General features: G+C 32.8%; 1 protein-coding gene across 1 annotated transcript in view; it reads left to right on the forward strand.

The window, feature by feature from the left end:
- Window positions 1–7005, forward strand: part of LOC149150441 (uncharacterized) — a 34286-nt gene extending 27281 nt beyond the window's left edge. The window contains exon 2 of the mRNA XM_089442792.1: window positions 6884–7005. Coding sequence (XP_089298918.1) covers window positions 6884–7005 — 122 coding nt within the window. The remainder of the gene's footprint in view (window positions 1–6883) is intronic.
- Window positions 7006–27283: the final 20278 nt, after the last annotated feature.

The raw sequence follows: 27283 nt of genomic DNA on the forward strand, positions 1-27283 counted from the left end.
ATTGCTACGAAAATTAAACTAGAAAATTGTTAGTTCCAGCCTCGAAAACTAACACACCATATAAATTTTTTCCACATAACTCTAACCATTTGACTCTATTTCATACTTATATGTGTAATTTAATTGGTTTCTCAATACACAACAAACACGCTGCATCTATAAGTTTTATTGATGTATTTTAATGGTACGAACTAATTTTACATGTGTTATGATGAAGCAAGAATTCAACTTTAACAACATATATGATTCAAAATAGATATCACTAGCAATTGTCCCAAAAGGTACAAAGAGAGGCCGATAGGATTATTAAATTGGAATTGTTGAATTTTTATAGAAGAGTTAATTGGTTTGTGCAATCACTTTTCTTTAGATGTTTTGTTTATATCTATATTACAAAGAACACATTGAATGTCTTATTTCATTTTAGAGTAAGTTAATTACCCAAAATCAAGAGGCTAAATTAATTACCCAAAATCAAGAAACCTCTATAGATGGCCAAGCATATACAAAGTTTGCTAGTGACCAAGGCAATAACCACCATGATTATCCCGTACCAATATATTTCATTGAAAACCATAATTATATATTGCATTTAAAAAGTCAAAACATAATATTAGAAAACATGTTGATATATTGCTATTAAAAAGATAATTCCATTAGAAACCATGATATTATTATTATATTTTATAAAGAAGACCTCGGGGAAAATTTGTTTGGGTCAGAGCTTGTCAAGCTCTGTAGTGCTCAGGATCTCATAATTTGCAATGGTCTAAAAAAGTGGCCCAATTCCAGCAAGATGACCTGCATCCATGGACTTGGTAGCAGCGTAGTAGACTACGTTATTTCCGATCTTCCTTTATACAACGAAATGATAAACTTTGACATCTTAAACGACCACGAGCCTGACTCCGATCATAGGCCTTTACTTATAACCCTCAATTTTGTCATGCATAGAGTTCCCATAGAAAATAATACTTACAACCAAAAGAACTTAATATTTGATAAAAATAAAAAGGACCTCTTTCTAAATGAATTAAAAACTAACTTGCCTCCTTTATCTAGTATAGATAACATAGAAGACCTATATCATAATTTTACTACAACCCTCTCATACTCTATTAAAAAGTTCTCAATTGAAGTCTCAAATAATAAAAGAAATAGCAAAACCAATCCTTGGTATGACAAAGATTGTAAGAATGCGAGGAGAGCAATTAAGGAAGCTGTTGATGATTCTCTTAAAATGGACAAGATAAGAATATACAAAGCCCTAATTAAAAGGAAAAAGAGACAGTACATTCGTCAAAGACAGGAGAATCTCTTACACCTCTCTAAGGTAGCTCCTAAAAAATTTTGGAGGCAGATTCTGACTAGGAAGACTAAGGATAATAACAAAATTGCTCTTCACGATTGGAATTCTTATCTTAAAAAGCTTTATGAATCTCCTAATGTCACGGATAATTTGGAAACCCTGCTCACAACGAAAGAAGTCTTCTCTTTAGAAGACATTAAGTTTGGGGTTAATCGCCTCGCGAATGGGAAAGCTAAGGACATTGAAGGTTACCAGGCAGAAATCTTAAAAATTGGAGGCCCTGTCCTCATCCCCCACATCCACAAGCTTTTCAATCAAGCTGTTAAGCAAGGGTTCCCTAAACCTTGGACTGAGAGCCTCATTATCCCTATTTTTAAAAGTGGAGATACAAATAACCCCTCTAATTATCGAACAATTATGATCAGCCCTCTCTTAGCCAAATTATATGGTAGTATTCTGGAAAAAAAGTTAAGCATATGGCTTGAAAGTGAAGATAAGCGGGCTAAAGGCCAAGCAGGTTTCAGAAGGCATCACTCAACAACAGACCACCTTGTTACGCTAAGGATCATTGCGGAGGAATGTCGTAATGATAAATCCAATTTATTCTGCTGCTTTGTAGACTTTAGAAAGGCTTTCGATACGGTTCCTAGATACAACCTTTGGAATAGGTTAGAAGAGCTAAAGGTTCCTCTTGAGTTAAGAGCTGCTGCTATAAGGCTATACGAGAATGTAATTGCCAAGCTAAAGAACAATGAGGGGTGGTCAAAAGATATTAAGTGTAACATCGGAGTTAAACAAGGTTGCCCCCTCTCCCCTACTCTATTTGGCATTTACATCGATAAGCTCGAAGGTTATTTAGAAGAAGCAGGATGTGGTGGCACAATCTTAGCTGGGATAGTCATTATCCTTCTTCTCTATGCTGACGATATTGTTCTTCTGGCAAGGTGCCCTTCTGATCTTGATAAGCAACTCAAGCTTCTTAAGGATTTCTGCTCTACCATGGGTATGACTGTTAACACAGACAAAACAAAAGTTATGATTTTCAAATCTAAAAAGGACACTTGCGCTAATTTTATGTATGACAATAATAAATTGGAGGAAGTGTATTCTTACAAGTACCTAGGAATTGATATCCATCACAAGCTCAACTGGAACCATAGCATTGAGAAAAGGATCAATGGGGGATGGAAAGCTTATTTTGGTCTTGAAAATAATTGTAAAACAGCAAACCTCGTAATGTGGGATAAAAAGAAGTTCCTCTTTGAAACTTTAGTCACTCCTGTTATCTTATATGGCTGTGAAGTTTGGGGCTGCAGCATCTCCAGAGAATCATGGAGGAAGATTGAGCAAATCCAGAAGCATTTTATAACTTATAACCTGAAAATTAAAAGTAATACACCCTATCCTATTCTCCTTATAGAAGCGGGTCTTTCTTCTATTGAGAGCCTAGCTATGCTCAGGTTTCTGATGTACAAGCACAAGCTCAATAACATAGACAATCATAGACTTCCTAAGCTAGCTTTAAATTCTAGCCAAAATCACCTAAGGCTTAACCGAGGATGGCATAAGGACACAAGGGCCTGGTTAAACTATTGGGAGATTAATGAGAATGATGCTTTGCAAAACATAAATAACATTAAAGATATTGTTACTTCTAAGTTCAAAGAAAAATTGTGGTGTGAGAAAGATTTAGCGTCTAAAAGAAAATTAAGTTATTATAAGAAGGTCATCAACCCCACCCTTGAAGATCAAAAGTATCTCTCTATTCTAACTAGCTCAAAAAAGAAAATTAATATAGCAAATATTAGAACGAATTCTCATGAGCTCCATAGTGAGACTGGCCGCTGGGTAGTTCCTAAAACGCCATGGATGGAAAGGATCTGCCATATTTGTGAGAATAAGAGCATCGAGGATGAAAACCACTTCCTCTTAGAGTGCCCTGCATACAACCACATTAGATCTCAATTTCACAACCTTTGTTACAATACTGACCTTTCTAGCCTTTTACAATGCCAAAATTATAGTGAACTCGGGAGGCTTCTCTCCAAGCTTTTTGAGCATCGGAATAAAATCTTAAATCAAAATAAATAATTTGTCTTTTTAGGTCCGATAGATCATTATTTGGTCTCAGTGGACGTTAACATCCATCATCATCATCATCAGAATGATACTACATTGAAAGCCATAATTGTATAGTGCGATTAGAAAGTCAAAATATAATATTCTTAAACCAATACTTATTATATTCATATGTGATGTTTAATAAAATACAATTAAATTTGTGATGTATAATTAATTTTTTAATTATTTTTTATTTAAAAATAATAATGATAATAATAATAATATAATTAAAATAATAACTAATAATAATATAATTGAAATGATAAAATATAAAGATTCATAGGAATGACCAAAACAATCCAATCCAATCTGCAAATTGACAATTGGACATCTTAATAGTAAAGGCATTTTAAAAATAAGCACAACTTTGAAAGAAAGTTGAAATTGATTTGATTTATTATAAAAGAACGTTGTATCTCCGTGCATATTGTTCTGTATCTACATACCTATTTGAAAATGGAAAAACACCCACTTTAAATTCAAATTATACTCCTCTATTAACTGGAAATACTTTATCAATATGAAATCATATACCATATACCTGTCTTAACTATATCCACTTTATTAATGTGGATTCATGAGCTGGATGACACTTGTGGCCATATAAAAGTGTAAAGTCAAGAAGCTTGGTGATAATCGAGCATTTAAATAGTATTTTTTGAATTTTAAATATTTAAAAATGGTATATTCATTCTGCATCAAAAGATACCTTTAATGACAAAAAAAGGAAGCTGCCTTGCTTTTATAATTTCTAACTTCAAAAAACAGGAAGCTGCCTTTACTTTTATAATTTCGAAAAACAATGTGATAGAATTGAATAAAATATCATAGACTGTAATGAACAAAATTATAATAAAATATAATATAATAGATTGAAATGAATAGAATTAAAATAAAATATTGAACAAAAAAGCAGTAATCTTTCCATACAAGTAAAATTTAGTAGCTAACATTGCAGAGGGAAATCCCATCATATTACAGAATGAAATACCATCCTATTACAAGTAAAATTGAGAAATTTCATATACCACAATACAAGTAGAACTGAAACCAATCTTGTAGAGTGAAATCCCATCATATTACAGAATGAAATCTCATTCTATAGGATTTACTAGGGTCATTACAGAGAAAAAAAACATAAGTGGAGAGCTGATTCACAAGGCATGACATGGACTCTGCAGAGTAAATCCCCTAATCTTGTAGAGTGAATCCCATCATATTACGGAATGAAATAGCATTCTAAAGGATTTACTAGAGACATTACAAAGATTGCTATCATAGTGGAGAGCTGCTTCACAAGGCAGGACATGGATTTTGCTTACAGGATGTAAGCCCTTCATTCACCACAGAAACTCTTGTTGTTGAAGATGAGAAGCAACACAAAAGTTAGTCATTCCACATCTACTACAAACTTACAACAATATTAACATCCTGCAAATATTCTCATCTATGAGGAGCTTTGAGGGCCTATAAATTACAAGAGAATAGCAGAAATTCTTCACTAAACTTGTTAGTAGCGTACTGATCATCTTGGCGGTTGGAGACAAAACTGGTGTTGAAGCTCTCTTTCCTCAAAAACCCAGCAGGGGCTTTCTTGTCATAATTCTGAGTAGAGAAAGGTTGGGTAATCGAGCTGTATGGCATGTATGGCCACAGTTCTGCACACTTCCCAGTGCGTTTCACTTTCTTCAGTACCTTGTTCAGCTTCACATATCCTATGACTGTCACTTTCTGCATCTTTCTATTTATATACACCATTTAACTCTTGCACAAAATTTCTCATAGATGAGAAACAAAAGTTATTACAATCATCAAAACCCCAGCTTATATTAACATAGAAAAGAAAATGATGGGCCACTTTGGCCTGTGGCTTAGAGGTAGATCTTGGTTGTAACAGGTGACAAAAGTTAGCATCTCCTTACAGAAATTAGTAACAAAGCTAATGGATTGGTAATGAGCAAACATAGATCCTGAGGTGCAACTTTTCAAAAGCCCAAAGCTAAAAAAATTGGTAAAACAGAGCAAACATGAACTCTGAGCTGAAAAACTGAAGAAACTTTAAAGAATTAATCAGCACACAAGTAGTTAATGCTGAAAGCATTTGCAAGGCAGTGTATCATTCTTCCACTTTGATCCGCATTTCCACCATATGTGTCAGTTCTCCTTGTGGTTTAAATAACCAAGCAATGCCTCTTAGTTTTCCAGTATTGAACAACAAATTTCAATGACAGTTTCACCAGAGGCGAGGGAAAGATTTTAGTTAAGTAGTTTTCAAATACTAGGTTTGCCTAAGCTAGATACATTTGAAGAATCATCTTTGTTAATCCATGGAGAATTAGTATGTAGCTTTGCTTTTCAACTGAAAATACTTAGGCATCCATATGCACACAGTAAAGATATCATAACCTATAGCTATGATTTGTTGTATGTGCTTTTGTGAAGATGGACATTGCAGTCCATAAGATACTTTTGTTTGGAATTAAATAATCAAATAGCCATTTGGAAAATGGAAACAAGTATAAGAGTTTGACACAAGCTACACCATAGTTATTATGATTAATGCGTGTGTAAACTAAAATGATTCAACATAAAAGTAGGGTATTGTTCTGTAGTAGGTTCTTGATCTAGTCTAAAAACTATGTATGCATATTCGTTCAATAGACAAGATTTCCAGAGTACATTGAGATGCATTGCCATCTGCTAAAAATAACCATTTGGAAGATGGAAACAAGTATAAGAGTTTGACACAAGCTACACCATAGTTATTATGATTAATGCGTGTGTAAACTAAAATGATTCAACGTAAAAGTAGGGTATTGTTTTGTAGTAGGTTCTTGATCTAGTCTAAAAACTATGTATGCATATTCGTTCAACAGACAAGATTTCCAGAGTACATTGAGATGCATTGCCATTTGCTAAAAATTCTTGGGTATGATGAAGCAGCCAGTCATGACATGGGAAGGCAACATAAAACTGGATCATCCTTTGTGATTGCAAATTGGAATTATTTATCTGCTCTTATGAAGGTGGACACTGCAGTGCATAAGATACTTTTGTTTGGAAAAATAATCAAACAGCCATTTGGAAGATGGAACTTTGCAATGCCTGCACATCATTTGTACCAATTGAATATCTTTGTTTAGGATCTGTAATTTGTAATTTGTTATGGATCATTGGAAACAAGTATAACGGTTTGACACAAGCTACGCCAGAGGTATTATGATTAATACAAATATAAACTAAAATGGTTCAACATAAAAGGAGGGTATAGTTCTCGAGTAAGTTTATTTTAAAACTATGTATACATATTCTTTTCACAGACAAGAATTCAACATCACATTGTGATGCATTTCCATCTCCTAAAAATTTTTGGGACCCAACTATAGACTATACCTAACTACTCAATACTAAATATTGCTTGCTTTTCTCTGAGAATGGTCAATTAACTTGCAGGAGATGATTGGGAGCACGAAGAATTATTTACAGATGATGATGAAGCAGTTGGATATGATCCTGCTGAGAGAGAAGATTTAGCTCCTGAACTTCCTGCCCCACCCAAGATCAAGCAGGTATGATTGTATTCAGATGATTTGCTTATGATATACTAGGTTTTATTTGATAGCTGCAAATGTTGTTTGGTTATATCAGGTAACTAACTGCTTCAGAAACCCTGAAGAAGAAACCAAGGCCTTAGCAGTGCTGACAGAAGCAGAAAGACTATTTATCGCTCTGATGACGAGCTCCTGCAATTTGGGCATAGTGGGTTCTTCTAAAAGACATAACAAGGTTTGAATTCCGCCTTCTTTGGCAATCAACTGACGCATTTTCTCATCTTGGGAAGCCATTGCATGCAGGCACTCCATTGCATTTTCTTGCGTAGATGGCATACCAGAAGAAACCAGATTGAGCAGAACAGTAATCGCCCCTTCTTCCGCCATCGTTTTCCTTATCTCTTCCATAGCGGCCACATTCCTCAGCGCCCCTGCAGCCATGGCCTGTGCAGCCGGGGTTCCCGATTTGCAAATATGAATCAGAACTGAAACCCCACCATAAGCCGCAATTCCCCAAGCATTTTCTACATTGCTCGTCAGCCCTCCAATGGCCGCCGCAACCTTTTCTTTACACAACAAGCTCCTGGATGCCAAGAGCCAAACCAATGGACCTAAAGCACCCTCCACAACGAGGATATGCTTGCACCCATCGGTCAAAGAAAGAATAGACACAGCCATGGCCATGAGCTCTCGAATAACAGCTATATTCGAATCCAACAAATGCACCAAGTAGCCAATATCGCCTTCCCTGGCCACAAGAACTGCATTTTTATCATCCTCAGCCAAGAGCTGAACCAGAGATTCCAAAGCCTTTCATTTGAAATCTGCGTTGCCAATCTGGATTCTAGCAAAGAGATCCTTGATAAAAAAATACCACATCTTCTCGCCCAGCACCCCGTCCGGGCATCGAAAACACTATTGAATTTGAGTATTTCAGTACCCCCGCTCTTTATCAAAAGATCCAGGTCATGCAAATGCAAGTTCAGTTTAGCGGCCACCACGTCCAGATCAACAAATTGCATAGCAGAAACGGGACACATCATTGCAGCAGTTAGTGGAGAGCACGAAAACCATAACAAAAATGCCTACCATTTCATCTGAAGGATGAAGACCATGACGAGTAATTGAAGGAGACCATGACGAATATCTTGAAAATGCGCACAGATGTCAGTGGAAAGCAGAAGGGTGGCGCTTGTTCTCTGAAATTGCTGAGAATAAACAGAAATTGCATGACACATATGAACAATTTCTCGTTGAATGCCCGTTGAATGTGGACGCCAGGTGTCAACGTTAGAAACAAAAGGACGACGAAAGTCTCTTTCAAAGGAAGGCCTATCGGCCTAATTAGGTATATAATTCAACCTTTCGCAGTGGAATAATTACCATTATACAGTTGGTAGGGTTGTTTCACACTATTAAGATTTTTTTTTTTTGAATGCTCCCTTGACTCTGCACCCAAATCATTTCATTTTTTGGAACTTTGAATAGGTATAATGAAAAAAGTGCATTCAATTTTTGGGATAAAGGATGTAAAATAAATTAAGTAAATATTTTTTTATTAAATAAATAAATTGACAATATATTTGAGAATGCAAGTTTTTATAAATATTTATAATGGTGAGTGTTATTTCTAGAGATAAATTATCTGAAAGCATGAAACATCTAATGCTTTCAGTTGACAATCTACAATTCATTTATTGTTGGGGAAAGTGAAGTTAGAAAGCTATTAAAGAATAATTTATTTATAGAGAAATAGAGAAATTTATAGAGAAATTGTATTAGTTTGTACTTATAGAGAAATTGTTAGCTTTTGTGAGAAAAGTTGGGTTTGAAAATTGTTATTAGTTGTTCTGAAAAAAGTTGGGTTTGAAAGTGTTTCAAATACAACTCTTTTCAAAATTACTACTAACTATTTCTCTATAATTACATACCTCGACACTCTTCTTTGATATCTTTTTACAAAGTTATTTCCTCTGACAATGGCTGGAGTGTCCACTTCACACATTGGAAGTTTCATGCTTTGATAGGTAATTTATCTCAAGAAATAACAATAGCCATTATAGATGACATATAGATTTTTTCAATGTTAAGAATCAATTGATCAATTAAAAAATTAATCATAATTTCAATGAAAGTATATTTTGTAATTTTAAACATAATTTTCAAATGACATAAAAACAAATAAATTTTCTTTTAAAAATACAAATATTTATTTTGAAAAACTTCATAGTATTAAAAATAAAAATATAGAGCTTTTAACACAATCTCCATTTCTATAAATTTTGATATAAAGGAAGATTTGTTTGAATATCTATTTGATGGTTCACCGCTACATTTTGGTTTCTATCTGGAGCAAATCGTAAAGCATCCTCAATTATGAGAGTCATTGCACTTTAAACTTTCAATTAATACATTTGGTATGACAGATGTAGATCCCATTAAGAAAGAAGAAATTGCAATAGACCTTTCACTAGGCCTTTTCCAGAGGGTAAGGATACTACCAAAACACAAAAACAAACCCAAGAGAGAGCTTACTTACTTTGTGTACTTATTAGAATAAGTAAATGTAATTTGAGTACATCCATGTTTGATTGTAGATGCCTATAATTTTGAGTTTCTTGAGATATATACAAATAAGAAATAAAGGAAATAGTTATTTTTTCTTTTATTTTCTTAATTGAAATATGCAGTTAAACTTCCCAAAGATGGAGAAGAGTTTGCCTATATCTTGCATTGCTATTACATTTTTATTTAGAAAACTAAAATCCCTACTACTATAAAATCTAACAAATTAACCTAAAGTAATATAAATTTACAAACCATCAAAACCTAGAGTATTAACTACAAACATATATCCCATCCTTAAATATGGTAAAATACAAGGTTAACTAATGGCACAACATAACATCCAATTCTATTTCATTTTCACATTATTCCTAAATTCATTTCCATCCCTTAGGAGAGGAGGGGAAGGATGACCAAATTTCTTCAAGTTTCTAGCAAAATACAGAGAATATAATTCCATAAATGAATGAGCATGAGGCATTGGAGAGATGGTAGAAACTACACAATTTCTTTATGCTTTCTCCACTTCTTTTCACTCTTCCCTTTTTCTTCCTCCTCCAATTCCACTTCTTCTTTTACTTCCTCTTCTTGTTGCCCCTCTTCCTTCTATTTGATCTTTTCTTTCTCCTCTTCGATTCCTATTAACACATTGATCTGAAGATCATCTTGGAACTTGGATGGATTTGCATCACCTTTCAGAAGGTCTATGCAAGCACTGGGGTCTTTAAGTGATTCCTCTTTGCTTACGATTTATTTCTAGAAATATTCTAAATTTTCATGAACTTCAAACCTATTATTGCTCGATTTGGATGGTCCCCCTTGGGAGGATTTTTTCTTCCAATTTCCCCTTTGTTGAGGACTTTTTCACCTATTGGAAGATGGCATGAACTCATTATATTTATACAATGATTGCTTTAAAGTTGACTTGCTTGTATTTTTATATGGTTATTAACAAAATTCCCATCAACATGACATGAGATGAACTTAAAAGGAAGTTTCTATTAATCAAGGGTTTGTAGATGACTCCACCTATCCACATTGATTTTCATATCCTTGGAAGTTTGTCTTGTATGTCCACTACCACACATATACGTGAACAAGTGTATAAATTTCCTTTTAGGTTTGCTTTGTCTATAAATATGCCTAGCTTGTTTATAATACCTCTAAGATACACTTCATCCAAACATATCAAAGGAAGGTGAGTTATCTTAATCCAATGTAGGGTTGAGGTAATCTCTTTTTCTAGATTGATCTCAAGAGTCCAAGGAGCTAAATGCATTCCCCTAGATCCCATGTAATGGGGCTTAGATAAAAAGATCAAGTATGAATCCTCCTTATTTAAAAATAGAAACACAAAGTAACCCCAATAAGAAGAAAATTCATATACAACATCACGAGTCTTGGGTAGCCAATGCTCAACTACCCATGATTCCAAAGCTTTGGAATAGGACAAATACAAGTAGATTTCCCATATGAGATCACACATAGACAAGATACATGATTTCTTTCTTGGTGTTTGAGATGAAATATTTACATAAGCAATAGCTTCGATTCATTTTAGAGATCTCATATATTATTGCTAGTTCCCATTGCTTGGTTTTAGAGAATCAACAAAAGATTTGAAAGATTTAGGAAAAAAAATTCACCCATTGTTCTACTTGCAAAAGACTCCTCCACCAAAGACACAATGCTACCATTAACAACATGGAATAGTGACCTCCCAACCAAAACTTGCAATAATGGTGGCAAAGGCTATAAGCACATGCATCAGACCAAACAAGAAACCTAAAAAAAACTATAGATTGGGGAAATCCTTCTTGTCGTGCTTGAACATAAATTTGACAAGGGATTCATGAAGACATAGTACCAATAAATTCATTGTGTTGTTTATAATATTAAATGCACCAATAAAATGATAAGTTTTTTTTTTGGTATCCTAGAGGAACTGAACAACCCGCTTGACACATTACCACTGGTAAACCTACGAAGGTTTACAACCTATTCTCCTCTCCGTAAACCAAGTCACAAGCAAGGGGGTTGAGCCTTGGATCTCTCAGTTTTCACATATATCACATTACTTTGATCACCAATTAAATTGTCCCCAAAACAATAAAATGATAAAATTATAGTGAAAAATATTTAATTAATTTTTGTTCCTTATCACATCCATAAAATTTAAATAAATTATTTTACTTTCCAAATATGATTCGCAGTTATTTAATATAAAAGTTACTATGACAATTAAATATAATTAAAATTCACACTAACAAATAGTAAATATAAATATTTATTTATTAAAAAAACCATTTTGAATTTCACTTTAAAAAAACAAAAAACAAAAAAACTTTTACTTTATCATTGTTCCCTAGTGAGTAGGTTTCCTATCACATGTTTTATTGTTTATGATATGGAATCTTTGGATGAAAATCCTTAACTCAAGTACTACAAAATGTCACTCATCAAAATATTAATCAAAGATGTTGGTATGTAAAGAGACAACAACCGACCTAAAAATTACTAATTCCACTACAATTTTAAGTGGTTACCACTTGTTCCAAAATGTCACTTATCAAGATATTAATCAACGATGTTGGTATGCAGAAAGACAACAACCAACCTAAATATTACTAATTCCCATACAAATCTAAATAGGATTTTAAAAGGTTATGAGTGGTTCAACATAGGAGAGAATTTTCTCTTCTTCATTTTTCCTTTATTAACTTTTCATATACTTTCTCCACCCTCATGGAGTCACATCACATTTCTACCACCAAGGCTAATAATTTAACCTTCATAAATTTAGAAGCAAGAAATATAAACCCCACATCGGTAAGCTTAAAGGTTCAACACAGGGCTATAATCCATTCACAAGACATCAAACAACCATCCAATCTTCGTTGAAAATTCAAAGGTTCAATATAGTGTCAAAATCGATTTATGAATAATTTTCCACTCTGCGTTGAAAATTCAGAGATGCGTGAAATTCAAAAGGCACAAAAAAATTGAACAATGAAGGTAACCACACTAGAATATTTTGATAAACTTTAAATAAATTATAGGGGTAAAGAAGGTAGGTTAAGCATTATTATTCTTGGTGCAGGGATGGTATTACATATTTAGTTTTGCATTCTGATTTATTTTCACTTGCGTATCAGGTTGATTTTGACTAAAAAAATTTGTGGCTTATCTATAATTTAACATTAGGAATTCAATTTTTGTTATTTATTATTATTATTTAAATTTATTTATTGTAAAGTGATTGGTTGAGGTCTTAATATGGGTTTTTTTAGTAACTTTTATTTCTATTAGGTACTATTTTTTTGTTTTTTGATTTATTTCCTTTTTTATTTAATTTAATCTTTTCATTTTTCTATTATTTCCATTTTCATGAATTTTAATTTTTTTTTTCTATATTTTCAATTTAAGATAACTTATTATTATATTAAAAACAAATTTTAGTAATATAAATATATATATATATATATATATATATATATATATATATATATATATATAAACAATATTAGTTAATCATATTCCTTAATTTTTGGTGATGACATTCGATAATATAACATTTTATTATATTTTATTAGTTGTTTTATTTTTGTAAGGAATTCTTTGTATTTATTATGTTTTAGTTTAATTAAGCAATATTTAAGCTAAGTGATATGTACTAGCTACTATGTAACTCTTGTTAAAGATGAGCGTGCAAAAGGACCCTTGTTAAAGATGAGTGTGCAAAAGGAATCATATTATGGCATGCGTAATAATTGTTTTTGTTGTTTATGTAGATTTTATTTTAAATCAATTTTAAATAGTATTATATAATTTTAATAGATTTTATAGATTTTGGTAATTAAATTGTGATGTAAAGGATGTGTTTTTTTTTTTTTTGTTTATTTGGAGTGAATGCATGGGAAATTTTGGAGTACTTCTCTACATTTAGGGTAAACCATTTGCCTTGCTCCAAAGGAATCAAAGAGAGTTGAACCCATAATAAAAAACAACTAGCAACAAAATCAAAGAACTTCATGTCTAGCACTAAACTACTTGAGTTAACACTTGGAGCTAAAGAAATTTCATATTTTATAAATAAAAAAATTTCATATATTAATTTGATATCTAATTTAGTTATAATGTTAAAATTAAATGATGATTATTATTAAGTTAAATATAAATAAACAAAATGTATTATATAAATATCTATAAAATGGTTATTATTAAATGGAAGATATATATAGACTATTTATCATGAATTATAAAATAATTATTGTAAATAATTATGTTCAAGGTATTTCAATGACAAACTTTTACTGGAAATTTTGTTGTTCTCCAATGTTATTTACTATTTATTATTTTTTCTTCCATGGTTTTGTGTGCAAATTTAGATTGTTTTTGTCTCATCTTAGCCATCTACTTCGTTGCTTTTCTATCTATTCAACATGTTTGCTTGGGTGACATTTTCCCTAATCATTAGCCATGTTTTTGAACATGCATGTAATTTGCATTGAATTTATTCAAGGTTTTCTCATCAAGTTCAATGGTTATGGCTTCAAATCAACTCACACAAAACTTAATGGTTTTCACATGGTGAATACAAGGGTTGCATCAAGTGCCAAGATCAAACAAGAAATGAAACCATAAAACAACAATGATGACTTCTATGTAGTATGTGCCATGTGAGAGTGGTTATAGTCTATGTTGACAAAGCTAATGATGAATCCTTCATTGAAAAAGCTTCATTGCCACCACATCATGGGATTTATGTGGTCTTGTATAGGAAAAAAGAAACCAGAGCAACATGGGATAACTTGAAACAAAACTAATATCCATCATCCTCATTGATCCTCCCTTTTTCTATGCCTCTATCTCATGAAAATAAGGCAGTTTCACTACAAATTCCTTCTATTTTCATGGCCTCATAATAATGGAATTATTTCATTCATCATGGTTTTGATTTGTTCTTCTAAAAAATTTTTATAAAGAGAAAAATATGAAAACTATGTGTTGTTCCCAACTGCTATGGGAAAAGGTATTTTTTAGACTAAATTGAATAGGTGAATTGGGTTATAAGATTTTGTTAAGTTGGCACTGGTTCTAGATGACCGCTAGATTTGGTATATGTTGAATAAACTGACACAAATATGTGTTATTGACAGGTGCAACTTTGTTGTGAGGAGGATAGAATGGCTAGTGTCACGAACCTACAATTTGCTTGAATTTTTCTTTTCAAACTTGAGTTTCAATAAAATCTGTTTAAACATTAGAGGTTGTATGACACTACCTTGCTATCCTATGCCTACTGGAACTCAACTATGCCTCTTCACTTAAGGTCTACCCAGAACCTCACCTTACTCTACAATCTATCAAATGAAACTAAGTCTTATTCAACCAATTTCATTAAATAGTAAGCATACACCCAACCATGACCTTTGAATATCCTAGCAATACTTTAACACTTAGACAATATTTCAATACTTAGCCAACTTAAAGTAAAGAACGGTCTGAGTAACATCTTACATGTAAAGGGTCCACACAAATGTGTATAGATGAAACCTAGGGTAGGTGCCTTGACTTTCTTTAGATGGATGTTTTTCTAGATATATGGCAAGGGAGTTGCAACATCGTACTTGCAACTCTCTTACATATGTACAAGGGTGAATGCATGAAGATGGGTTACACTTTTGGGCCAAATGTGGCGATGAAATTTCAAAATTTTACTCTTTTATCAAATTGAAACCCTAAAAATTCATATAAGCATTGTGAATTTTGATTTGGAGTAAAAAAACAATTTATGGAGAATTATGTTGTTGTCCTAATGATATTCTTTGCAGAATAATTAGTGTCATACAATCTGTCAATTTTCCATTAAATTAAATGCTTGTCCTTGCAAATTTTCACACATCTTAAGAAGTATGCATTTGTTCACATAGCATAACTTAGTCTAAAATGTGTAATTTAAAAAAAATATGCATATTCCCATGATCTACATGGAGAGAACTAAGTTCTTCATATAATATTTTTTTTTTTTATGCAAAATTATATATTTTTTTATTTTTGGAAATTGGCAAAGTAATATTTCAATTGCATTTTGTAGATACATGTGTTCATGTGAGTTTTTTTCCACTATATAAATAAATTGAAAAAATAAGAGTACTCTTTTGAAGAGGACTCGTAAACAAAGATAGTGGTATCTTTGGAAAAATTTCCGTTGTGTATATTTTATGTTATTTATTTTTTATTTAGCGTCTTTGAAAATTTCCAAAAAAAATTCAAGCATTATGTTTAAAAGAAATTAGATGAAAAATATCATGTGAATTCGAAAATGTCAAACTCATATGCTATTGGATAGAGGATTCCTTCATGAATCTAACATGATCAACTTTGCTTAAGGACAAATTATGCCCTAAGTCCATTAGGGTACAAAGTGGTGTTGCAGAGAAATCTGCGGAAGGGGTGATAAATTGTGGTTTTTAGGACCTTAGAAGCTTGATCGATAGCTTAAATTATAAATTCAAATATCTTGTTCGAGGGTTTAATAAACCCTTGATCGAGCCATTTATTTGGTTGACCAGGGGGTCAATTGAGCTATCAAACTTGATCGAGTCTTTGTAAAAATAAGTTTTCCAAACTTCAAGGAGGTTTTATTTTTAAGGATAGGATCCTTATGTGAACCCCATAGATTTAGAATCAAGAAAGATCTAAAATTTAATCCATTAATAATTTAACCAAGTTGATATGATATTATTTTACTTAAAATGGAAATTCAACTAGATCTAGGTTATGAACAACATTAATAGATATCATGTGTCAGTTTGATATAAAGCATGGAAAGAGTTACACACATGCTTCATATTGGATTATAAAAAGTGCAACAAATAGAACACACACACACACTTCATGTTATGAATAAGCTCTTGTAGATAACCTCAAAATAAATCAAATCCAATAAAACATATTTGTAGTTTACATCTTGACATATTTTAAAATTGAATAAAATTTATTTCAATCATATTTGAGTTTTTTAAAATTAAATAAAACTTATTTCAATCATAAGGAATTGATTGAAATACTTGGATAGCTAAGTAAATTTCAGAAAGTTGATAACATTTTATAAAATTATAGAAATGTTATCATATATTATTTTTTGACCTATATTAAATTCCAATACGTTTGACTTATCATGTTATGACTAAACTCTTGTAGATAATCTCAAAAGAAATAATATTGAATAAAACTTATTTGTTGTTTACACTTGACATATTTTAAAATTAAATAAATTTATTTCAATCATATTTGTGTTTTTTAATTGAACCTTGAGATAAGAAATTGATTGAAATACTTAAAAAATTTGACCATGCAATGGTATTATGGGTGGGTCACAAAAATTTACATATATAGATTTTCTATTATAATATGTATGACTTTGGAATTCAAATAATTTATTTTTAAAACTGAATTGTAATAACATACATATTGATTGCACTAAAAGACACTTTCTACAAGCCAATATGAAGCATATTTGTAATTCTTTCCATGTTCAATATTAAATTGATACATGATATATTTTAGTTCATTTTAAGTATCAAAGTGACTTGCATCATAGTAAGATTGTACTTATATCATGTTATGACTAAGCTCTTGTAGATGACCTCAAAAGAAATAAAATTGAATAAAATTTATTTGTTGTTTACAAGACATCTTTTAAATTGAATAAAATTTATTTCAATCCTATTTGTATTTTTTAATTGAACCTTGAGATAAGGAATTGATTGAAATATACTTAAAAGAGTTGGCCATGCAATGGTATATGGGTGGGTTGCAAAATTTTCCATATATAGATTTTTTAAATTATAATATGGATGACTTTAGAATTCAAATAATTTATTTTTAAAATCATTGTAATAACATACATGTTGATTGCACTAAAAGACACTTTCTACAAGCCAATATGAAGCATATTTGTAATTCTTTCCATGTTCAATATTAAATTGATATATGATATATTTTAGTTCATTTTAAGTATCAAAATGACTTGCATCATAGTAAGATTGTATTTATATCATGCTATGGCTAAGTAACCTCAAAGAAATAAAATTAAATAAAACTTATTTGTTGTTTACAAGACATCTTTTAAAATTGAATAAAAATTATTTCAATCCTATTTTTGGTTTTTAATTAAACCTTGAGATAAGGAATTGATTGAAATATATTTAAAAAACATGGTCATGCAATGGTATATGGGTGAGTCACAAAATTTTCCATATATAGATATTTTAAATTATAATATCGATGACTTTGGAATTCAAAAAATTTATTTTTAAAATCATTGTAATAACATACATGTTGGTTGTACGAAAAAAACACTTTCTACAAGCCAATATGAAGCATATTTGCAATTCTTTCCATGCTCAATATTAAATTTATACATGATATATTTTAGTTCATTTTAAGTATCAAAGTGACTTGCATCATAGTAAGATTGTAATTATATCATGTTATGACTAAGCTCTTGTAGATGACCTCAAAAGAAATAAAATTGAATAAAACTTATTTCAATTTCATTTGTGTTTTTTAATTGAACCTTGAGATAGGCAAGTAAATTTAGGAAAAATCAAATTTAATTATATATAAATTATAGAAACATATATCATTAATTGTTTTTGGTATATTAAATTATAATACTTATGACTTAAATATCATGTTATGACAAAGCTCTTATAGATGACCTCAAAAGAAATAAATTTGAATAAAACTTATTTGTTGTTTACTACGCATCTTTTAAAATTGAATTTAAAATATATTTCAATCATATTTGTGTTTTTTAATTCATCCATAATATATTTTATTTCATTTCAAGTATCAAAATGACTTGTATCATAGTAAGATTATACTTATTTTCTTAGTTTATGAAACTAGAAATCAAAATTGTTATATTTTTTTAATAAAAATTCTACTATATAGAAAAAAATGTAAACTGGTGAAATAATTAACAGATCCATAAACTGAAATTTAATGAACATCCATAAAGTGAAATAATGTTCATGTACATCCATAAACTATCCATGTACAAAAATATACAAAGTTTGTATCACATGTGAATGTGACCTATGAAATGTGCCTGAAAATATACAAACGATCCACTCTAAGTACCACTAGAACTCCTATGTGAGTTCCATTGCGAAAAATAATCATCCATAATCTAGCATTGCAATATAACACATTCAAATTCAAACTAATTAGATCATTATTTGTACAAAATAAACCATTTGGAAATAAATGATTTTGAACCACATTTGATCACATATATGAATTCACTAACCTCACTTGAGTCCAAATGCAAGTAATCTAGGATTGGGTTTTGATGAATCCGGGTTTGGTGCTCCCCTGCCTATGTCTCAAAGATTGGGGCCTGCAACTGGACCTGCATCGCCAATGCCTCTATACCCAATGTCCCACTCATGCATCCACATAAATGTGACATCGATAACAATCTGCATATGGGCCTGTGTACACATTAGGAAAGACAAATTATAATTAGTCTACAAATTAATTAGCATGCATGTAACTTAAAATAAAATGTTGAAATCTTAGAAATAAAAAAGTTTACCTCAACTACCCATCCATGTGGTTGTACATAGTAACTCTCCTCCACATGAGTGTTATGAGGTGGAGGTGGAGGAGAATCCATGGAAACATGCACTAGTGGAGGTTGGTTTGGTTGATTAACTGCCCCTCGGATGAACTTGTAAGATTATCCATGTAGCTGGGATGTGTCTACATGTTAACATGAACTTATTAATATAAATTCAATGTAATACGAACTAAATAATATAAATAATTATGTATAATTTGATGATAAGAGAAAAAAAATTGTATATATGTACCTTGTCTGTGTCATGTGAGTCGTGTACCCTCCAAGTGTCATGGATAGCATCATGACACATATATGCATATGCTAAAAGTTAGTCAATGGGTAGAATTGCGAGATATGAATCATCATATAATGAAACTCACAGGTCATGAGGTAATGGTGGCGGTCTTCTCATCTGTCCATGTAATGTGACATGTACATTAGCCAATGTCATTCAGATGCTATCTCCAATGGTGTTCCTAGTCTCAACTTTGAGTTGCGGTGACTCCTTTAGCTCTATTAGAAATACCACACTTCGAGATAGTAGTGGCAACAATCTCGGAGGTGGTGGTACATGCCTAGGGTCCCTACGAGCCCCATCACAATCATACGTATGTCACAAGCAGGATCCATAAAAATCACATCCTGTGCTAGTGTAATCCAGCCTCATATGTAGCACAAAATTTGCATATATATCCTTTGCAAAGTAAAGGGGGACCTATTCATGGTGGGGGAACTGGCCCCAAGCTCCAATGAATCGATCATAAACAAAAGGGGTTGCATTAACATTCTTAAAATATCTTAGTGGAATAGGACATCAATGTCTAGCACGATGCTTAGGAGGGATGTCAAATAACTCCCCATGAACATTAATGTTCTTGGTGTCCTCTTTCACCACCTCTCAAGTATGTGGGTATGTAACATCTTTCCTTCTAATCCTCTATATGGAATGTTAGAGGCAGTTGGGCCCTCCCTCCGGTATGTCTTGATTATCCTATTGATGATGTCCAACATCAAAGACAAACTATGCCTAGTAGGTGAACTAGCATAGATTTTACCCAGCTTTCGCGTGATCCATGTATGTTGGGTTGTAACCAAGGAAAATTTTAAGGATGGAAAAATTTCTTGAAGTTTAAAAACATTGGCGAATCTCACTAATCCCTAATATGCAAACTATAAAATGTTTATTGATATATTTGTAAAATTATTCAAATTTATAATGATTTTATATATAGCCTCTATACAATGTTGGCGATTTTTAAGGTAAAATAATTTTATATTCTAAAATTTGGGCGAATCGTCTTTTATAAAATTGGAAATTGGCGAATCTTTTTTGTGGAAAAATCATGGAAAATTAGCCCACTGGGTGAACATTAGCCCCTAAAATTTTCCATGGTTGTAACATCCTCCAGTGTGATACTAGTTGTAGCATTGTCCCATGGTGGGATCGACACTGCATTGTGATCCTCAACTTTGCCTTGTTAAGGTTTCTGCAAATCATAAACATAATTTAACATATATACATATATATATATATATATATATATATATATATATATATATATATATAATAGAAGCATAATAACATATACATTAAATTCAAACACATCAATTGAATACAATTTAAAAATTAAAGACAATTTCAAGGCATAAACACATAAATTTTAAAGAGGATTTAAAAATGCACCTACAGTGGGTGAAGATGGTCCACTATTTGTAACATGATCATCAACAAAGACAAAACACTTCCTTTGACACTTTGACTGGTGCCAGAGCTAGGAGCTACAAGTGGAACAAGTACTCTGGTTGGGCTACATGATCTATCACGAGCCTAACCATGTATAATAGATTCCCCCCCCACACTCAAACGACCTGTGATTGGGGGCCGTATAGGATATGGCTCTACATATTACATATAATACATAGAAACTAATCCAAAAAAATTTGTTGACTAAACTATTACATATAATACAAAACTATTACATATGATACATATAAACTAATCCAAGAAAAACATGTTGACTTAGAAAGAACATTGACAAGAAAACCATTTCTAAACTCAAGTAGAATAATCTAGCCCGAAGTCATAAACTTTAGAGTCCCTTTCTTGATAATCTATCAACCAAAATAGTGAGTTCCATGTAAACACAATTAAAAGAAGTGATCAAATATACCTTCACACTTTTTCATATTTCTAGAAAATGCACTTTATTCATAGAGCACAAATATGTAAATATATTAAAAATTGAAATAAACCTATTTGCAAAATTAATAAAATTTCATGCGAACCAAATACTCCATTAGACTGTAAGTCCTTATAATGTTTGACTTTGAGACATGACATGTACTAGATGCAAGCACAAGAAGACAATGTTTATGGTGCAACACTCTACACAATGAAACAATATGGTACAAATTAGAAAAGAGACAAAATGTTTTTATTCACTTTAAAATCACTTTTCATGATGAATTTAACGTATCTATCAATGATGCATTGTTGAAACTTGAACTCTGATATATATATAGATATATTTTTATGTTAAATAGTTATGTTATGTTAAATAGTTATGCTATGTTAAATGTTATAGTTATATTATATTATAATTATGTTACATTTTACGCTATGTTATGTTATAGTTATAATGTTATGTTACACATAAATTATAGTTATATATATATGTTATGTTAACTAGACATAACTATAGTAACAATATATGTGTGTGTGTGTGTGTGTTATGTTAAATAGTTATAGAATTCTGTTTTTTTTTTTTTGTAAGTGTGCCTAAATTATATTATCTTAGCCAAATTTATAGTATGTACAACCATGAGTTTTGTCTCTGCCTTTTTTCTAAAAAATATAGAACTTTGTAAATTGCATATGAGGACAAGGCCTTGCAGTACCTGGATATTGGACTGATGAAAGATGTCAGTTTCACATTAAGGCATAGAAAAAATATCCTTAGTCTTCAGATTGGAACTCTTAGACTGAGTTGTAGTGGTGTTGTCACAGTGGAAATTTCCAAAGCAAAAAGATCTTTTGTAAGCCATCGACCAAAAGGATAAAAAATCGACCTAGAGCTTCTCAAGAAATTGGTGGGTGACGTGAACTGCTGTGAAGCCATACAAAATCCGAGTTGGAGCCATCTTGCACTTGAGAGGTTCCATGAGCCTGCAACAAACTGACCTCCTCTAGGTTCTCCTCCATAATGAAGCACCCGTAAGGGTTGGGCTTGGGAAGGGAAGAAGGGAGGGCATTGTTCGTAGGTGGAGGGGCCATGGGCGTGACAGGAGGCGAGGGAGATTTGCAAGTGGGAGGGTAGGATGAGCTTATAGGAGGGGAGTGTGCTGAGGACACCACCGGGGAGGGGATGTTGGGAGGGTAATAAATACCCAGGTCCCTATTGGCTAACTTCTTGGAGGAGGTGGATGAGTGGCATAGGAGAGAAGAGAGTTCAAGAATTCGATGGGTGGATTTTTCCTTGATGTCTTCCCATTCCTTCAATTGCCGAGCCAGAAGATTTCTTAGGGCCCATAAGGATGAGCGCCCATGGTGCATTTCCTCTTCCTCCATGACCATGACCTTCCTGCAGATGTTATCTGGAATGCAATGGTTGAACATGGTGGCAATGGAATGGTCGTTTAGGGTGGTAAGGGGACTCCCTTGGCCTTTTTGATTCCCAAGCCGATGACCATGCCCTCTGTCACCACTCATGATTGGAATGCAGGTGTGCGTGGGTGTAGCTACAAGACTAGGAGGAGTGGTGCTGAGCAGAAGAGAAAGCAACCAAAGAAGGAATGGTAGGGAGGTCAGGTCGTGGCAGGCTTAAAAACTAGGAGAAAGAGCAAGGTGGTCCTTGTAAACCAAGGTGATGGGATGCATGGAATAAATAGGCCAAGCAGGAGCCATGTGAAATCAAACTCCTTTAACATGTCGAATATAGTCAGTTGGCTAGGGATATTGCCCTCTAGTAAGTTATAGAACTATCTTATGTTATGTGGTGTTATGTATATATATATATATATATATATATATATGTTTTTTTTTGTAATTTGGGTAGGTCCTTCTTCATTCATTCAATATAAATGCAAGTTACATCCATAAAAAGACGTTCGGTGGCCTCAACCTACCTTATGGGAAACTAGGTTTGTTAACCACCGAAATGTATTGTATGCCATCGAAAAGTTTTAAGTCTATCCAGCAAGGCCTTATAGGCCTGAATATCTAGCCACCAATGTCTATTTAGATATCTACAAAATTCTATAGTAATTGACATATATAACAGTAAAAGCCTACAAAAAATACAATAAATCTAAACATGCTAACATCTACTAATCTGAGGACTCCAGAGGGGTTGAATCCTTTGCACTCAAACCCGGTAGTTCTGACTGGGGGAGACACAAAATGTGTTTCTTAATGCAGCCAAGGTGCTTGTTTTGTTTCTAATTTTGGACTTGGATCAACTGTAATTCCTTTTGAATTTCATGCAACCCCGAATCAGGCTCGCCTAAATTCATCTGAGGGGTTACAATGGCTTTGGCCACCAGACTTTTCATAATCCAATATAAGTGAATAATATGCTTGTACTGGGTGGTACACCCATGGGTGTTTCCCGAGTCTGGGACAAGGTCCCTCCAATATTCCACCCGAACTTCCGCAATTTCCTGTCAGTTGAGTTCTGTCTCCCATGTTGTAATTAGGCTCTTAACATCAATTGGAGTTCCAACATTATAGGTTTGCACCACCTCTTTGATGATCTGAGCATCGATGTGCTTACCACTCCTCTTCGGGGGTCGGGAGGATGGCGACACTCTGTCTATGATTTTCCTTTAGTGACAACCCTTACCATGACCTCTAGAAACCAACGAACTTGCACCTTGAGCCATCTCAAAAAGTGTGCTTTCAAAATGAGCACAACTGGGCCAGTGAAGGTACACTGACACCATCCTAAACCGAGAATTTCTCATACACTCATAGTATACACATGAATTAGAAATACATGCTACATTAACATTAGAGAACAAGACAAGGCAGGCAAAGTCAATATTAAGTCATCGAAACAAAACCAATTTTGTCCCAGGTGGACCACTCCACCATTTATATACTCGGTGAAACACACGTTCCATAGAGAAACTAGAAAACTATCCCTTGCTATTGCAATAATAACCCATAACATTGTTTACATTAAAGAGCACCTCGCCAGATTGAGGCCCTAAACAAACCATGCCATAGAACTCATAGAACCAGACCAGACAATTGACAGACAAAACCTGGAGGAGAGCCAACTGCACAAATAACCTACTGCCTTTTTTAGGCCTCCAAAATCCTAACCTACCCCAACACCCTTGGATAGAGATAAACATTCCCATGCAGGAGATGAGAGTTCCAAACATGAATGGGACCGGGATAGAAACAAAACACTGAATATAGAACTATTCTTGCATAGAAACCACATACATAAAAACTCTAAAGCAAACCATTCCGGACCATCCCACAACCCTTCCATTATCCCGACTATGAAAAACATGCCACAGAAATGGAGGTGAATCAAGACAAGAAACATACCTAATAACAATTTCCATGCAGCCAGACAACGCAGACGGAGTCGGTGAGCAGCAACTCCTCCTCGAGCTCTCCAACGCTATGAAGAAACACCACCACCACATAACTAACTAGCTATACCAGCCCAAAAGATAAATTACCGTCGACGAAGTCTCTGCCCACCAAAACACCTAGGTGAAATGCCTCTTCCCTTGCACACCCTTTCCTTTCAACATCCGCATGGCTCGAGCCTTAACTACTCATCATTCCCGAATGCTCAGAGTGACTGATGGTCACCTCCCGGCCTTATCTCTCGATGCTTCGTCCATCATCCAGATCCCAAGGTGGATAGCTTGGCTTGATATCACCTAGATCGGGGGATATATATAACTATGTTATGTTATATATAAAACTATAATATACAGTTATGTGATGTTAAATATATATAGTTATGTTATGTTATGAATTATATATGTGTGTGTATGTGTGTGCACGTGTTACATATATATATATATATCTTAATTTAGATAACATTTCATTTAAGTAATTAACTTTTTTAAACAAATTGGACTATATTTATTATTACAAAAATATTTAAAATTCAAAATTAAAATTAAAAAAAAATAAAATAAAATATTTTATTTGATAAATAAAGGTTTACCACGAGCAACCTTATTCATTGTGTCAACCTTAAGCCTATAAATTGTTTATTCATTGGTTATAGTTTAGGTTGTTTTATGTTTTGGAGTTTTTTGGGACATATGTTTTGTCAAATTTGTTCAAAATTTTAAATGCATTTTAAATAATAAAAAAAATCAAAATATTTTGAAATTCTTATGACTGAATTGTTAAGAAAAAACTTCAAACATAAAATAATCATAATATAAAGTTTTTACCATTCAAAATTAGAAAAAAATCATAATAAACATGGTACCATTGCAATTATTGAAAACTTATACAATGAAATGAAAAAAAAAACCTAATTTATTTATTTATTTGGTGGTTTTCTAGGTCGTCATTTTTGTTTTTTGTTTTGAAGAGTTTTATGGATGTTTTTTTGTGGTTTTTTTTTGTTTTCAAGGGTTTTCTTGGTGGTTTTCATGGTTTTTTTTTGTTTGTTTTCATGGTTTTGTATGGTATGTTTTCATTTCCAATTATTATTTTTTTGCAAGGAAAAATCATTCAAATAGAGAAAAAATTATAGGAAACCTACCTTGGCCTCCATATAGTGGTTGGTTTGATCTTTGGGGACATTGGTGGGGTTTTTGCTCCATCTCCCAAATGATCGATCAAGCTCCAAAACTGTCGGTCAAGCAGTTAAATGCCTCGATCGAGTTGTTGTTTGCCTTGTTGTTTGCAAAAAATGGCTTGGAAGAATGCAGTCATGGCTTTTAATCCAAATAAAGGATTGATCGATCTCCTATGTTAACTCAAGTTCCATAGGAGCTCGATTGAGGGTTTTTTTAAATGATTGATCGAACTATGTCTAATCCCTTAAGCAACTCAATCGAGCACTTAAAATTTTCTCGATCGAGCACTTAAAATGGCTCAATCGAGCTCCCTTTTTTCACCAAAACATGATCTCCCTTTGCCAAAAAGTGTAACCCATCTCCATGCATAGACCCACAATGTGTCTAAGATAATATTGCAATTTTTTCCTACAACCCATAAAGGTTTCACAATACAACCCCTAAATCAATTGTATGTTTTCCTCCCATAGGTCTTGTCTTCTTCTTCTTCGCACTCACTAATGTAATCTACTCTATTGTGCCAACCCTAAACTTAGTACAATCATAGATCTCTATTACACCCTTAGAGAATGATGATGATGATAGCACCTTTGAGGTCTCCACTATTTACATATGAATTGTCTTGCACTTAAAAGCCCCTCCAAATTTAAGTGGACCCATTTTCCCACATTTCCAACTTTGAATATGTTCGATGGTGCCTCTACTCTCTTCATGAATTATTCAGCAAAATCCAACATCCAATGTTTGTTGGCACACAAGGTAAGTGAACAAAGGTTTAGGAACGTGTCAATAAATCCCCCTGAGACACTGACATTTTCAATGCTTGTAAGCATGCAAGGTCTCACTCGAGGCATGAAAATGGGTTTGTGGAACCTTTGAAGGTTGTGCCAAGGAGACAAGAGAAATGGAGATAAATTTGGCTCAAAGTAACCCGACCTAACAGAATGCAGTTTCCGTATATCGTAGACAAACACATTAAACATAAATACTTTCAGATGCCCTTACTACATACATTAATATATTCCCAACATCTAAACTAGTATTGGTCGAGCAAAACATATGGTTTAACCAAGAAATTAAATGTACAACAAGCCTTCATTACGTGCATAAATAATTAACTCTTACATAAAACAATACAAGGGACAAGGTTCATGCATTTATACATTGACAATTATTTACAATAGTTAATGTATTCACACAGACAATAGCTAGAACCCTGCACAAAATCCATAGCTCATTCATTTATTCCATCATTGGCATTAATAATATACATAACAAAACCATAAATATGGAACAAAACCTTCAGATAGCTCA

This window comes from Pinus tabuliformis, chromosome 9 (assembly GCF_031772625.1).
Source record: "Pinus tabuliformis cultivar Carrire ecotype Pingquan chromosome 9, CPIR1, whole genome shotgun sequence".
In the NCBI taxonomy this organism is placed as follows: Eukaryota; Viridiplantae; Streptophyta; class Pinopsida; order Pinales; family Pinaceae; genus Pinus; species Pinus tabuliformis.